This window comes from Tenrec ecaudatus, chromosome 7, assembly GCF_050624435.1.
Source record: "Tenrec ecaudatus isolate mTenEca1 chromosome 7, mTenEca1.hap1, whole genome shotgun sequence".
Taxonomy (NCBI): domain Eukaryota; kingdom Metazoa; phylum Chordata; class Mammalia; order Afrosoricida; family Tenrecidae; genus Tenrec; species Tenrec ecaudatus.
In genome coordinates this window covers 112,127,212-112,144,164 of record NC_134536.1, presented here as the reverse complement: position 1 = coordinate 112,144,164, position 16,953 = coordinate 112,127,212, and the positions used below count along the sequence as shown (strand labels likewise).

The 16,953-nt window shown below is 37.4% G+C and overlaps 1 protein-coding gene across 2 annotated transcripts in view; it reads right to left on the bottom strand.

The window, feature by feature from the left end:
• The window catches only part of KHDRBS2 (KH RNA binding domain containing, signal transduction associated 2), a 646,447-nt gene that overhangs the window by 421,397 nt on the left and 208,097 nt on the right, over positions 1-16,953 (bottom strand). For both annotated transcript variants that reach the window (XM_075554046.1, XM_075554047.1), the window contains exon 3: positions 4,242-4,358. In XM_075554046.1, the coding sequence (XP_075410161.1) occupies positions 4,242-4,358 (117 nt within the window). The remainder of the gene's footprint in view (positions 1-4,241; positions 4,359-16,953) is intronic.

Genomic DNA, 16,953 nt, shown 5'->3' with positions numbered 1-16,953 from the left:
CAGCACCTGATATTAGCACATCAAAGGGGCAAAGCTTCCCTTGAGAATTATGGCACATTTAAATAAAACTCCACCAAAAAGCACTTTACTTTTAACATGAAATTACTAACATGCTTTAAAACCACCTCTTCCATCATTTTAAACAGGCTTATTAGTAAAAGTGCAAAATATAGTTTATTTACCGTCACGTATATACAGCATTGCAATTTCCATGTAAGGAATATGCAAACATTTCTGATAGCTTTACCTCCATGCTCGCCTGCTACTTTCTCATGGAGACGCATCTGCGTGTTCTGTCGCATTCAGAATTTCTCTTCCATCTTTAATGTTTTTATTTGAGGGGTAGGAGTGGATACCACATTTGTTCTTAACCCTTTTTAAAGATCAGCCTGTGTAACCACTGCCTCCTCTGTTCTCCCTCACCAGGCTTTGCCATCAGCGCGACTAAAAATAGTAAGACTATCAGAAGCTACAGTAAGCGGCTCCTGAAGATTGCTTCGAGAGCAATGGCTGGTGAAGCCGACAGCTGCTTGGCTCTTTAGAACAGGCCGACCATATGGTGTCCGGAAGGCTTAGACTTTAAAGAAATACTACAAGTGCCTGAGGTGTTGAGAAACATTACAACCATATAATAGAGATCCTTTTGTAGGTTTCTTTGAGACTACCTTTTATCCTTCCCATTTAAAAATTAGGATCATTTTGAGCATTCCTGGACAGTATGGGGACAAATGCGAGGCAATATAGTCTCGCAATATGGGAGTGAAATCTTAGGTGTAAAGTCGGATTTTGCTACTGATGTTAATTTTGCATTACTATGTTTTCATTTTTTATATGATTTTTCTTCCAATTTTTTATTTATTCACATTATGGCTTATTGACGAAGCACTAAAGGAATCTCTTCCCACTACTACCCAAACCGAAAAGAACAAATGAAACTATCAAATAAAAAAATTTCATTTGAAATGTTCCATATTGTTTTTTTTGTTGGGCGCCATCCATTCGATTTTGGCTCATACTGATTTGATACGACAGAGTAGACTGATCAATAGGATGTTCTAGGTTGTCACCTTTATGGGAACAGACACCCTAAGACTTTCGCGTGTGGAGTCGCTGGGTGACTCCGGGGACTTAATGATTGAACTACCAGGGCTGTCCTTTTAACCAGCAGTTTCTGATAAAAATTTAAAAACCAAAGACAACTATGTATGCTAGCTTCTATACCAATACAAATGATATATTGTTGTAAAATTTCTTTTAAAGACAATGTGTAATATATCATCATGCTCCATTCAATTACAAGCTTTCTGAGGCTTGGGTTTTGTCTATTTGTTATTTCCTCCCCTTCATAAAATGTAATGTGATGTTGAACACAAAGCATATCTGAAGCAAGTCTCTCTGAGATGCTATTTCACACACAACTCTCTCAATACGTTTGTATCATGAGGTAGACTAAGTGAAGCAGCACAGTGGTAAGTGTTTGCCTGATAACTGAAAGGTTGCAGGTTCAAACACACTGGCAGCAATCTGCTTCTGGGAAGATACAGCCGTGTAAACTGTGGGGGCCGTGGTACTCTGTCCTCTACGGTCTTGCGGACCCAGAATCAATTCCACGCGGTGGATTTGGTTTTCAAAGGGCACGTGAAAGGCGCACCTTCTGTAGTGACTTCACAACAGGTACAACACAGAAAAATAACTCATGTTTCTACTTCCTAGAAAGGAGATTCTATTAGGGCTTATCACCAAAGACCGCAATTAGTCAAAACCCAAATCCAAGCTCACTGCAATTGAGTTCGTTCAGGACTCCAGGAAACTCTCTAGAACAGAGTAGAACTGCTTCTGTGCGTTCCCAAGGCGGTAAACATTTATGGGAGTAGAAAGCCTTCTCTTTCTCTGAAGGGGTAACTGATGGTTTAGAACTGCCGCTCTTGTAGATAGCAGTTACTAGAAAGATCCAAGAAGAATGGCTGCATTCGAATAGCGGTGCTGGTGAAGAATGCTGACAGTACCATGGGCTGCTGTAATAACAAATGCATCTATTTTGGAAGCATTATACCCAAATGATTTCTTTTTAAAATTTGTTCTAGCTTTTATTATTTTCTGCTTTATAATGTAAGGAGGATTTTTATTTTGTTGCTGTTGGAGTTTTGGAGGATGGTAGTGGCATTTTCTTTATAGGACATTCAAGGTAGGTACATCTGCAGAGACAGTAAATAGACATGGCAGGTTGTGGGGGATGGGGAGCTAATAATTAAAAAAATGTTATAAAATTTATTGCGGTGATGATTACATAATTAAAAATTCATTTAAGCCACTGAATTGCAATGGCACATGAATTATATGCCAATAAACTTTTTTAAAAATAAAAGAATAAATGAAACCAAAAATCAAAATTAGAAGCTGGGATGATTAGACTTCACTTCATAGACTTTGAGTGTGTTATGAGCAGAGGTCAGTCCCTGGACAGAGAAATCATGCTTGACATGGAAAAGGCCCGTGAAAACGAGAAATACCCTCCGTGAGATGGACTGACACTTTATTTGTAGCAAAAGGCTCAAATATTTATTTCGCTTTATCTTGAAAAGAAAAATATCTGAAAATACACAAAATATAGCCATACCACACTTCCCACCAGAAAACTAACCAATGAAATACAGGCTTTAGGTAACAGGTAATATCAGCAAATGAAATTTAATGTAATTTTAATAGCATCAAATTCATTTCCCACTAGATATTCAAGTGTTCATCTTTCAAGCTTCCAAGTAAATAGTAACCCAATTAAAATCTTATGACTAGGGGAAAATTCACAAATATATGGGATGAAAAATATATAACTATCTGCCTTTAAAATATGCAGAGACTAAGTAGAGGCAAAGTATTTCGGTGCAACGCTGACTAAGACATGCATTTAGCGCTTTTTGTTGAATATGTGATATGAGGAGCTTTAGCCTCTTCTCGGGGTTCATGAAACATTGCTGGTGAGACGATGCCTGACGGAACCCTTATTTTGCAGAATGCATTAATGTATAAAAGCATGCACTACAAGGTTGTGTTGTGAGAATATGAGAAATGAGTATAGCAAACACACTAGTCAACAATATTGGAACATACAATTTTGAGTTATTGTATGTCATTTTCTCCTTATCCATCAAGGAAAATCTAAGCTGGTTTGTGAGAACAGGAAAACACACCTTTTGTAATGTGTAGGTGCCTGTGTTACCAGCTTTCAAACATTTCTTCTTTTTGTCAAAGAAACTAAAGGAAGTAAGGCTTAGCAAGATGGTAGTTATTTCTGAAAAGGCACAGTTGAGTATTCAAAGATTACCTGAAATTTTTTTAAGTTGTCAAAAGTTTCCCCTAGTGTAACTCAGAGAGTTGACTGTTGGCCCAGTCAGTGTAAGAACACATCTACAAGCACTGGTGACACGTGGGTTACACGGCGGACGACCGCGACCCAAAGTAAGCATTTGGAACCTGCTAGCCGCTCCATGGGAGAAAGCCTCTACTGTACCAGTGGTGAATGAATAAAGTCCTTAGAGTACAAATATAGACACATTACAATAACAAAAGTATGTTTTCATGATTATCCACTAGCTCAGTGACATGACTCATTATACATTCCTTTATGCAAGACAGATCAATAATACTTCAGGGACAAAATTCTAAGGAAAATATATAATTTTATCTGGTATCATATTAAATCAAAACATACGTATGGCCTGACCAACTGGTACTACATAAGACTTCTACCCCCTTTCAATAATTTAAACAATATTTATGAATGAATGTCTTCTAATAGTTATAACTATTTACATTTGTAGATAGGGATTTGACATTCCTTCTGTAAGAGGATAAAAATGAAATAGAGCAGAGAGATACAATCAGGACATGAGACAATGGACATGAGTAGGTGATATTATAGAAGAAAAGGGATTCAGTTAGGGAACTAAAGAAAATGAGCACACAAGGAAACACCCAGTAGAGGATACAGAAGGGAAAAAAAGATCTGTTAGTAACTTACACAAAGCAACAAAATGCATAAAAACGCAGAACTTTATGTGCTGGGGAAAGGCCAATAATGAACTTTTATGAGGACGGTGATAACATCAGAGTGTGACATGGGTATCCCAGAGGAGACAGGCAGGGAATGGCAGGGGAGTAGTTAAAATGTGCTTACACACTTGACCATCAGCATTACAGGTAACCGCTTGTATATGTCAGATATCAAAATCAAAGTTTATTACCTTGGCTTTATCTCTCATTGATCCTTTGCCTAGGATAGACATTTTTGCCCCTGTTTCTTCCTGTAGTCTCTTCAAGGAATTTCCTCTTGGACCAAGCAATTTCCCGACAAAATTGAACTAGGAAACAAAATCAATAGAATAATAAGGTGGGATAGGGGGTGACTCGCATCAACCATAATTGATGGGTTTCTTCCAAATTTACTATTGGGAATTATGTTATGCCGTTCATATATAAACAAACATGTTTCAGACACCTACAGTCTACGGCACCCATTTCCCCCAGAATATCTGCTCCTAATTCCAAAATAAAATAACAACATTGTCAAAGGGCAACTATGAAATGAGCAACTTGATTTTCCATGGGCTATAGTCTGTCTGCATCAGGGCCTAATCATCATTAGTAGTAAAACTTAACTATGGTAGATAAAATCCTATTAATTAAAAAAATCACATTGTTTTCCCTAAAATCAGCTTGCATATATAACAAAATGTCACTGCATATATTAGACACCAAACTATTCAGTACCATTGAGTCAATGCTGCCTCACAGTGACCCTCTGTGGTTTTCTGTGAATAATATGTTTAATGAAGCTTTAAACACTTATAAAATAAGTAAACATTACAAGAGTGAATTAGAACAAATCCGTTTAGTATATTTAATATTTCTAATACTATTTTCTCCCTAAATGTCTCAATTTGTCTTTCATATCATCCTCCATTAAATGAGATTTAAAAACACAAAGGGCTGGAATGTGAGGAACTAAATTGGAGCAGGGGGCACAAAATTAAGCAATTATTGGAGAGTGCTCGGGTCAGCACTCTCTAAGGCAGGATCCTCTTCTTCCGGCTCTTCTTTTCCACACCAAGAAGGGGTTTACGGAAGCCATCTGCCATGTTCTCTTTGACGAAGCTGACAGTGGGTCTAACGCGTGGACACGGGCACACGCTTAATGGCTGTGTCACACAAGCACTCAGTGTGAATCCACGAGGAATGTTTTGACTTGAGAAGAAGAACAGCGTGTCACACAATCTTCATTTGGGTCGGTTATTAACAGATGGAGACACTCAGAATGTTTTCTTCTTCTGTCTTGATTATTGTGGCAGATACACTTCCTAGCTCTTAATTTCAATACACTAGCTTCATTTTAAATTGACATCGTATTTGAAAATGACTTGCCTTGAAGTATGAGACAGCTCCCCTTTAATTATTTCACCAAGGCCACCTTTTAAAATAAACCCCCCGAATCCCAAAGAATGAAGATGTTATGTACTCAGAGGTTTAATTTTCCAAACGAAGAAAATGTGTCTCTTACATCACATTATTTTAACATTATTTCATTATATAAGTAAATATCCTTGCCAATGGGTGTGATTTGCAAATATATAGTTGTCTGCTTTTACTGTTCCTAGGTGCCATTGCGTTGCTCTGACATATAGCAGAACAAAACACTGTCCATTTCTGCATTGTCTTGACTGCTCCAATCACTTTCTACAATCTACCAAAAGAAAGGTTCTGTCCTCCTAGTGTCTACTTGTGTGTGAGTATGTGATAGTGTCACTCTGGTAATTTCTAAGGTTTGCAGCACATGTCCATCAGCATGTTTTAGTGTGGTCGCTGGCACACTCAATGCTGTGATGCAGAAATCTCTATCACTGGTATTTCAAATATCCACAGAATCAGGCAAAGTGAACAGGTTTCAAAGAGTTTCCAGCATAGGAACGGACTCCGAGGATATAATAGGATATCCACTTCAGGGGAATTAGCCACTGAAAACCTTATGGATGACATTATAACTTTGAGAGCTATCAAAAGTCTAATGAACAGAAGCAGAAAGTGTCAGCGATAGGAGATGAGCCTCTGAGGCCAGAAGGCACTCAAACATGATGAAGGAACTGTGGTTTGGGCCCTAATGACCCAAATGAAGCAAAGTTCATCAGAGTAAAGCCTTCAGGACCTTCATTTACTGATTGGACCAAACTCAAAATGGGAGGGAAAATAAAGCTTCAAAAATCTATTAATAATCAGAACTCAGAGAGTTAGAAGTCATCAAAACAGAAATATAATGCATACAGATCACTAGCCTAGGTGTTAGTGAGCTGAAATGAAAGGGCATTGGCCACTTGAATCAGAAAATCCTACGCATTTTTAGGTCAGGAATGATAGATTCAAGATTAATGGTATTGCATTCATCGTGACAAGAGACATTTCAATTACGATGCTAGTGAAGAATCTTGAAAGATTACGGTCGGCCAAAGAGTAAACAGATTTGTCTTAGAAGCCATTGGGATAGGATGCGCTGTGGGCACGGCGGGTAAGAACTCCTCTTATGTGTTTGGACATGTCAGGAGAGACCAGTTCCTGATGGAAGACACCGTGGTTGGGAAAGTAGAGGGGCAGCAGCACATCAGTCTGACAGGATGCCCTGACACAGTTGTTGCAGCCATGGGCTTAACCTTAGGAACAATTCTGAGGATGGGCAGGACCTGGAATGGAATGCTGTGTTGTATATAAGGTTGCTCTGAGTTGGAATCGATTTAATAGCACCTACATAATAACATCAACACTGGCGTGTAGAAGTCATCGCTGAATTGTAGCATTTTCACTTGATAAGGTAAACATAAGAAGTAATTCAAGTACCATTTATATACTTGGGATACTGTGATTAGTGACTGAAATTTTATTTTAAAAATGTCTCTGAAGACATCCAGCATATAGATTGTTGTAGCACCCAACACATTTATTTCCTCCTCCCAATCCCCAAACGAAATCAATAGACATAATTATGGCAGGTCAGTTATGTTAATGCAATTATAGGAATCTGTTCTCTTTTGGATGGAGGTGTTTCTGTGTTGTATATTGTTATTGTTGCTGTTTGCCTCTTTGGTACATTTTTCTTTATATGAAATTAAAGATAGATTACCTATAGAGACAGTAACTAGACTGATAATTTCTTAAGGTTATGGCACAGGAGGTTGAGGGGAAATAGGGAGCTAGTGACAATGATGACAAGGAGGAGGAAAACACAATAAAACTGGCTGTGATGATGACTGCACAAATCTTTTTAATATGTTTACAACATTGACTTATATGCTATGTTAACTATACCAGGGGTACACCCCAAAATGGAAATTTTTTTCCAAAAACATTGTATTTAATTAAAAAAACTATCACCTTCAAAGTACTCTCCATTACACTTAATACATTTGTCTCATCTTCAATTCCATTATTGGAAACATTCTTCAAAGTCATCTATTTGGATGGCTGCCAGCACCTCCCTCTTCACCTCTTCTGCATCCTCACATCCTTGTCCTGTCGTGTCCCTCTTCATTTGAAGAAACAAAAAGACGTTGCACAGAGCAAGGTCAGGCCAGTCAGGTGTGTGGGTAAGAGAAGCATGCTTTATTTTGCCAGAAACGGGTGCGCCGAGAGAGCTGCGTGAGCAGGTGTGCGGTGGTGGTGGCAAAGCAGTCCCCTTTCTGCCATAAATCAGGCCTTTTTTGTCACACCCAGTTACTCAGTCTTTTCTGAACCTCTAAATAGAAAGCTTGATTAACAGGCTGACCTGGTAGACCAAACTAGAATGAATGCCAACTGCACTATGAGTGGACATTTTCTATTGTTCCGGAAGGGGAGAGATGTCCACAATGTGGTTTGCTATCTGTGTTAGTCTGGGTTGAAAAGAGAAACAAATTCATACGTGTATAAGACAGAGCTTTCTATACAAGAGCAGCTGAATATTGAGAAAACAGCCCAGCCTAGTTCAGATTAAGTCCATAAATCCGACATTAGCCCATATGTCTGATACTAATCCTTAAAGTCCCCTTCAGACTCATGAGACACATGCAATGTCCCCGAATGCAGGAAGATCCCAGGCCAGTAGGTGGGAGTATTGTGGATCTAGTGGCATTGTAAGCATGTTAACGCTGGCAGGGGTCCCCATGTGGCTTCTCCAGTTCCTAGGGTGTGGGGTCTCTCAGCATAGCGACATGTGTCTCGTCAGTAGAGCGTCATTCAGGGAGTAAGCATTGTCGCTAGAGTCTCCACGCGAGTGAGCCCAGAGAGAGTCTGTCTCCTGTGTCCAACATGAAAATCCAGGAATTCCCAGAATTCTCAGGAGAAGTCCATGGCCACACAGAGGCCTCATTGACTACGATATGATGGATAAATTAGACTCCACCCCTTCACTAGTAATCCTCTCAAGTCCCAAATTGACAGCAGATTATATAACTACCACAGTGATCAATCAATTTCTTACTTTTTTTGAAATGAGAAAACCACTCATACACTTGATTTCCCCCCATATTGTTGTCCTTATAAGCTGTATTCACCACCACAACAGTGTCTGTGACAATTTTCCTGAGCAGGAAATAAAATTTCACAGCTGCATGCTGTTCTCTTAAATTGACCATCACAAAAAATTAGGTTGGAGCACACTGCTTTTACGACTGTATTCACTGTGACCAGAGAGAGACTTCCCAGGTGACACCACTGGATACACCAACTCAGAGCAAGTAGCTGGATGATTGCCTAGTGGCAAAAATACATACCATGAAAGCTCCACCTTTCATCCAGTTTTGGGGGCTACCCCCTTGTATTTCAATAAACCAATTGTTTTGGTTCTTTTTAATATACATAAATCAGTAAAATGACCTAGGTTTCTAGATAATAAAGCTATAATAACGTATGGAATTAAGTGTTATTAAAGAGAAAAATGTTCTAACTTTTCTTAAATACAAACTTATTTTAAACATATAAAATATGTCAAACATTTCAGCAATTTCTTTAATGTATATTTAGTCATAATTTACTAACTTGAAACTCTCTAAGATTAAGACTGAATAAAATGAACACAGCTGTTTTTGACATGTTAAATATCTTCAAGTTTTTTGAAATATTCTATCCACACGCTTTAAAGAAATTACATATTTAAGTGCAAATGTATTTTTTAGGTTGAGAATTACAGAAAATGGCTACTTTGTTTTACTTTTTAAAACCATTTTGTTGGGAGTTAAAACAGATATATCAGTCCATCATTCCATCACTTTAACCAGTATAGTACAATTGCTACCACAAGCAGTTTTAAAACATCCTTTTCCTTCCTGAGATCCTCGACATCAGCTCCATTTTGCTCCCACCCACCACTGTACCCCCCATAAACCCTTATTCTGCTGGATGGATATGTAGGTTCATCAATCCTGCGTTTCATAGACTGAAAAACATAAAAACATAATACGAATTGAAGAGTGACCCCCCAATGACATAAGGCATCTGAGATAAACCCCCAATACAAACAAACAAACTGAAATACAGAAAATGTTGAAAACCAGATCAGAGATAATATGTACTGGAGGGGCGGGTGGTGGTGGGACGTCGACTGACAAGGTTATAACCATTCAATTTCGGTTTATCATTTTGATCTTCTATAGTTATCTCTCCAATACACTATTAAGTAACCACTTTCCTTCCGTCCCTCTGTTACAGCTAGAGGGGCTCACGGGAGGCTTATTTCCTGTGTCGGTCTCACAAATATATTCTCGGGCTCCCACTGTCATCCATAGCCTTTGGCAAACCAGATTCTCACAATTTAGGCTCTGATACTTTTCACTCCTTCGACTTAGACAATCAAGCCTTCAGTGACTGATGTGGGCGTGCTTCTTTTGTGTATACTTAGCTGACATCTCACTTAGATGGCGCTGTGTTTGGAAACAAGCTTTGAAGACCCCAGACAATATTTTACCTGTACTTGGGCACCATCTAATTTTTTCACAACTCTAATTTTTGCTTAAGTCCTTGAAAAGTTGCTTTGTAATAATGTTAATATTCAAGAAATATCTTGAGTGATTTTGCTAATATATTAAATTTTTAAAAGCCATCATTTAAATTTTGCCCACAGTTAAATTAAGCAAAGTAATCCATTACAATATTCTGACTTGAAATGTGATTTAATTTGTAGCAAATTAAATACTTATCAAATGTTCAGGTTGTCTATTCTTCCACTATGGGCATATTTAGGTTTCTCCAACTCTTTGTTATTGTAAATTATATATATATATATATATACATACATATACATATATATAATTTCTGTGTCACAGGGTATTTTTGTCCAAAACTTTTTGAAAAGTATCATACTACTTCTCACAGTGGTGGAACCATTTTATTCTTCCATCAGAGTTTGATGATGGTTCTATTCTCTCCAAATTCCTTCTAGGAGTTGCTGCTCCCTGAGTTTGTTTGTTGTTGTGAATTTCTCAATTGATGCTGGGATGTGGTGGTAACTCGTGGTTGATTGCCTTTGTACAACAATGGCCTCTACCCTGAACTCACTCATTTATGCAAGGACCAAGTACAGAAGGAGTAAGGACCAAGTACAGAAGGACTAAGGACCAAGTACAGAAGGACTGAGGACCAAGTACAGAAGGACTGAGGACCAAGTACAGAAGGACTAAGGACCAAGTACAGAAGGACTGAGGACCAAGTACAGAAGGACTGAGGACCAAGTACAGAAGGACTAAGGACCAAGTACAGAAGGACTAAGGACCAAGTACAGAAGGACTGAGGACCTAGTACAGAAGGACTGAGGACCAAGTACAGAAGGACTAAGGACCAAGTACAGAAGTACTGAGGACCAAGTACAGAAGGACTGAGGACCAAGTACAGAAGGACTGAGGACCTAGTACAGAAGGACTGAGGACCAAGTACAGAAGGACTAAGAATGAGGATGGGAAATAAGACACACAGGGAGGAAGTGGGTATCTTGAGGAGCTTGCAATCAGTGAGATGAAACAAAATATGTATTACTTATTACATGGAAATCGATGCCTGTTCTGTACACTTTCACTTAATTCATAATTTTAAAAGTTTTTTAAAAATCTAGTTTGTTAGCTACCATACTCTGAGACCGATGGAACTATGGTGCGCAGTTACTGCTGCTGACAACTCTAATTAGGACCACTATAGAAAGGGCTGGACCGGATAGAAAGGATAAAAATATTGTAGAACATAATTGAGTTTCTAAAAAATACTAGACTTACTGGTGTGACAGAAAAGGGTGGAAACCCTAAGGCTGTGGACCATAGCCTATACTTAATCCATACCTTGGAAGCAATTTTCAAGTAAACAACGAGTAGGCCTATAAAGTGAATAATTTCACAAGAAGAGAATATACTTCTCAATGCAATCAACCATGTGAGACCTAGGAGCCGAAGAAGCATGGAAAGCGGAAGAATGGCACAGGGAACTGAGGCAGGAAGTGGAATCACATTGTGCTTTTACAGTGAGGAGATAATAACCAAAGCCACAAAATAAAATGCATATAAAACTGCTGAATGGAAAACTAATTTGCATTTTTAAATTTCACCCAAACACCAATTTAAAAAATACAGAACAAAAAAACCTAGTTATTTAATTTGTTATTGAAAATGCTAAAAAATATAGTTTTTTTTTTAATTTAAGAAAAAAGGAACATTTTTAATGTTAGGAGTCTAACTGCAGTTTGACATTGGGTCACAAACTTTGATATTTTTAGTTTTAAATATTTCAAATTTTACCAAATCATTTTTCAAATATAAGACATTTCAGAATTCCTTATTTCTTGCCTCCCACCTTTTACTTTTTGCTCCTTAATGCCATTAATAAACAGTCATTATTACCATGTGAAGCAAACCTCTTTTTGTTTGTTTCTCATGTCATATTTTGCAAGAGCAAATATCTATAAGTAATTTCAGAAACCATGTTTCTTCTAATAGGAGAAGCAACTGATCTATTCTTATTTCTCTTTGTTGGTATCTTAGATTCTATCAGTGCTGTGATGAGCGGTCAATGTTGGTCACTAGTGGTACTTGTGTAAAATCCCCACGTTGCCTGATTCAATCATTTGTCTCACTTCATGTTTCCTTTCATATGGCACAAGTGACCTTCCCTGTTCCTGATCATCGAATTCCTCTTGACACACTTGACAACACTTGAATCCGATTTTCATTCCATCCCATTCCAAAATTTGGAAGTCATCTTCTTCTTCATAGAGTTATTGCTCTGTGATTCAGGAACTCAATATTAAATACACTTTTAATAGCTTATCCTTGTGTTTGCTGCTATTAAAACAAAGTAAAGCTAATTTGGGCAGATTGCACAAGCCATGATCATAACTGAAATTCAACAGATATTTTTTTCTTATAGAGGAAAACATGGCCCATCAGGTACTCATCTTTGCAATTACCAAAGAACATTGGTTTTAGAAAGAGAATAGGCACAGTGTTTTATCTAATTGAAAAAACATTAAGCTAACCTATAAAAGTAAATAATTTCTTTTAAAATTTACAGAGGACTGTACCACAGAAAATCACTCCCAATTTTACTAATTTGACAATATGATGTGTTCAAGAACACAGGGAAGCAAATAGAATATTCTAGAACTAGCCATTAAAATGATTAAAGTTATACTACAATAAACCAAATTTTATTCTGCAATATATTTATATGAAATCAAGTGTTGAATCAATTTGATAACTTTGGAATATATGTGTTTAATATATAGACCGTCCATGTAAGTAGATGGAATTAAACAAAAACAAAAAGTGACTCTATAGAACTGCCTCTGTGGGTTCCTCAGCCTGTCGGTGTTTATGGGAGTAGAAAGCCTCAACTTCTTCCTGCAGAGCACCCTTGGTTTTGAACTGCTACCTTTGTGGTTCACAACCTAACTCTGTAACCCGCAACACTGCCAGAGAGACATTAATGCTGCTTTTCTTCTTCTAGAAAACGGAATGCTCCATTGAAGAAATAAAAGTATGCATATGAAGTGCTAAGAGGAACATAAAAGAGAGGAAATGTAACATAGGAGGAAACAGGTGCTATGAGAATTCAAAGAGAAACTAAACAGAATGTCATAGGGACTCTGGAAAAATGTTGGTGGTCCTTCCAAATGCTCTATTTAACATTACACTTCCACTCCTACCTGTACACCAGGGGAGGGGGACGTGTCTAATAAGATGTTTCAAACAAGTGTGCACAGCAGCATTAATGATCCAAGTCCAAGAGTGGAACAACTGAAATGTCCATCAACTATTGAGTGAATTTTAAAAATGCTATACATTCACACAACCCATATGCTTTCATGAAAGCAATGGAGTCCTGACCCATGCTACAACGTAGATAAATCTCAGAAACATCATGCCAAGCGAAAGAAGCAACGTGAGCTTTTGTCTTGTTTCGCTTTATGAATGCATCCTGGAAGTTTAATAGAATAAATTTTATGTGGCTTTTTTCAGAACTATGGTTTGTATGTGAGTCAAATGTTCACAATCCAGGATTATCTGCCGTTTCCTCAGTGTGGGAATGAATTAGGGAGCGATAATTGATGCTTGTGGGGTATCTTTTATAGAGAAATGAAAGTTAAAAATATATTTGAGTGATGGGTTCAACAGCACTGAGCATATACGAAAATAAATCATGTGGTTTAAACAGGTAAGTATAGACTGCGTCACTAAAAGCAGTGTAACAGATTCAATAGTTGAAGGTATCTTTGGAGGAACACATTGTAAAGTGAGGTCCGGGTAACAATGGAAAGTTCTCATGTATCAGTGGGAGCCTCACCACCACGTCTAGTTTGTATGGGGTCCAATCTCTCAAAGGAAGCAAGCTCAAGCAGAAAAGCCAGTGAGTTTCATGTCCCTTCAACTATTTAGCACCTCTCATATTTTCCTGATACCACTACACTGAAATGAAAAAGGATTTGCGCTTTGAAATATGATTCCATTTCCTTCTTTGCTAGTTCCATCACAGTATCAAAGCATGTAAGGATTCATGCTGAAGTTTTGAAAAATGCAACCTATTTAGCTGCTAGTTGTCCCCATTTTTTGACCAATACTGAACGATTGACAGTTTTACCTGAGAATGCACCCCCTGCCCCTCCAAAAAACCAACAAAAACCCACGTCACATTTGTCTTCCTCTACTGATAAATTGGTATCTCAGGTACTATAAACTCAAAACCAACCTCACTGACACTGAGTCAATTCTGATGCTTAGGAACCCTGCAGGACAGAGCAGCGCCGTCCCCGAGAGCTCAGAGACTGTAACTCTCCCAGAGGAGAATGTCTCCCCTTTCTCCCAGGGGCAGCTGATGATTTGAACCGCTGACCTTTCGGTTAATAGCCCAAGGTAGCCAATAATTCCCTGATTACCAGTACTTTCCTAAGTACTACATATGTAGAAAATTACAATCCCAAGAATAAAATTACTTATGTTTTATGAAAGTTCTTTTTAAGCTATTTAAGAGAAAGAGAATAAATATGCAATTATATGATCTCAAACTATCTGCATATTTATCTTTATCAGTGCCTCGTGTGCATGTGTGTTTTTTAATTCTTTCCTAGCATCACTTGAAGTCAGCCTGAAAATGTCCCTTTAGTAGTTCTTGTAAGTCAGGCCTATGAATGTAAAATATACTTTTATTTATGAATTCTTCAATTTTACCTTCATTTTGAAAGACAATTTTTGCACAAGATTCCTTTACGTTTTCAGTTGTTTTTATCTTCAGCACACTTCATCCCTGCCAGTCTTCCATGTTTCATTTTATTAAAGAGTATACGTATGTTTACTTTTTAAAATTGTTTTGAATTTTTTCAACATTTTGTAATTAATGTGGCCTGGTGTCATTGTCAGGTAAGCATTAGGTTAACCTGAAGGTAAGCAGTTCAAATCTACGATTTGCTGTGCAGGAGAAAGATGAGGTTATCTGCCGTGTAAAAATTTACAGTCTCAGAGAACCATATTGATATGGTGACTATGAGTCTGGACCACACGATGGCAGTGGGTTCGGTTTTACATTTCATTCTGATTGTCCTAAGGGTAGTTCACAGCATAGCTTGGAAATGTAGGTTGAAATTGTCATCAATATTGAGGGCATCAATACTTATTTGACTATTTAGTTTTTCTCTTTTTTTAAAAGTAAAATTAAACATTGTGAAACATTTTCTTAGCTTATATATTTTTGCTTTTGAAAAGCATTTACCTAAAAAAAATTAAGCTTCCTTTAGCAATTTCTATGCATATTGTTTTGTACCACTGATTACAATTTTTCCAATGGGTTGGCTGTCTCATAATTTCTAGTCTCTTTGCTGTGTTTCTTTTCCTCTTTCTTTCTCCTTATTGCCTTTTCAGTATTGCTTCTGGGTGAATGTTGACTGTTTTGTCTCACATAATCAAATGTTTAAGAGGGTACTTTGCTTAGGAGTGTTATTGTTTATTATTTTATGAGTCAATCTATCAGGTGGCTGAAAGATCACATGTCAGTGTAGTTTAGATTCCAAGTTTAAAATGTATCTTAGAACAATGAACTCAGAATTTCGCTTAGCTTCTACATTCAAGTAGGCCTGTTTGTTGTTGCTGTTTTTGTTTTTTAAGTGATTTGAATTTTGCTAATCTTTTCTCTCATATTGTCTCCACAATTTTACATTGTGTTCTCATTAATAGCATATGGGGACCATCTAGGTCTTCTGGTTTCAGGTTAGGAAAAATAGTGGTTGATGTGGGCTATTGGTCCTGTGGTCTTGAGTCTCCTTTGAGCCTTTTGATTTTGGCTTCTCTTTTTCTCCAGAAAAGTAGTGAACTGTAGTTATAATTATAATTTGAACGGCCACTTGTAAAATTGCAATACTCAGTCATTTATCAAATATTTGATTAACCTTCACGTGCGACTCTAATCCCAACTCCTCTCATGCAGCAAACCAATCCTGAAAATCAACAGAAGGACTGGGATTTAGACTGCATTGTATTTTTATATCACTTTAAGTAGTGTCGGTATTTTCACAAGTTGTCTTACAATCCATGAGCATAGAAAGTTTTTCTAATCATGAAGTTTTCTTTTATTTCCTTATAGTAATATTTTATTTAGTACTTTTGTATAAGTTGCTTGCATGCTTGGTTATATTAATCCCAAAGTATTTTTCCATTTGAGTGGCTACTGTAAATGGTCTGGTTCTTTTGATTTACTTTATAGAGTTCTTCTTTTTGGTGTTGAAGAACCTAATGATATGTTTGCGTTGATTTTCTATCCTGCCACTAGTCTATATCACTGAATCGCTCTATTAGCTCCAATCCCTTTCTTGTGGAGTTAATACCATAATGTGCTGTAACTTTCTTATGCCATTACTGGGATAATGTAATTTGCAAATAGGGATAGTTTCCCTTATTCCATCCCTTTCTGGATAAACTTTATTTACCGTTCTTGGCTGAGCGGTTTGAAAATGAATACATGTGTCTAAATGTCAGGCTGAGAATTATGTAGCTATTCATGAAAGGTTCAAGAGAACCACAGTACATAAAACAGACCTTCCATATGGACCAGACCATGAAATGTCATGGGGACTTTGGTGGCGTGTGGGACCGGGTTGCCTTCAGAAGTTCATTGAGTTCTTTATGGCTACAAATTTAGGGTTAGTTCATACAACTGAGGTATTTGATAGCCTCATTAAATGTTTGATTAATTTTTATTTTTGGAGCTTTATGAACTTCTAGTTTAAGTAGGTTTAAACTAGAAATGATATTTATTTTATTTGTTTTTATCTTTCCAGGCTCTGATATGGGAACCAAATTATATCAGGTGCTTAATTGCTGTTTGCATCATGAGTAAACAAATAAACATGCAAAGAAAGATTTGCTTGAAGATATTACAACACCACTAATATCACTTACATAATTTGTCATTGGA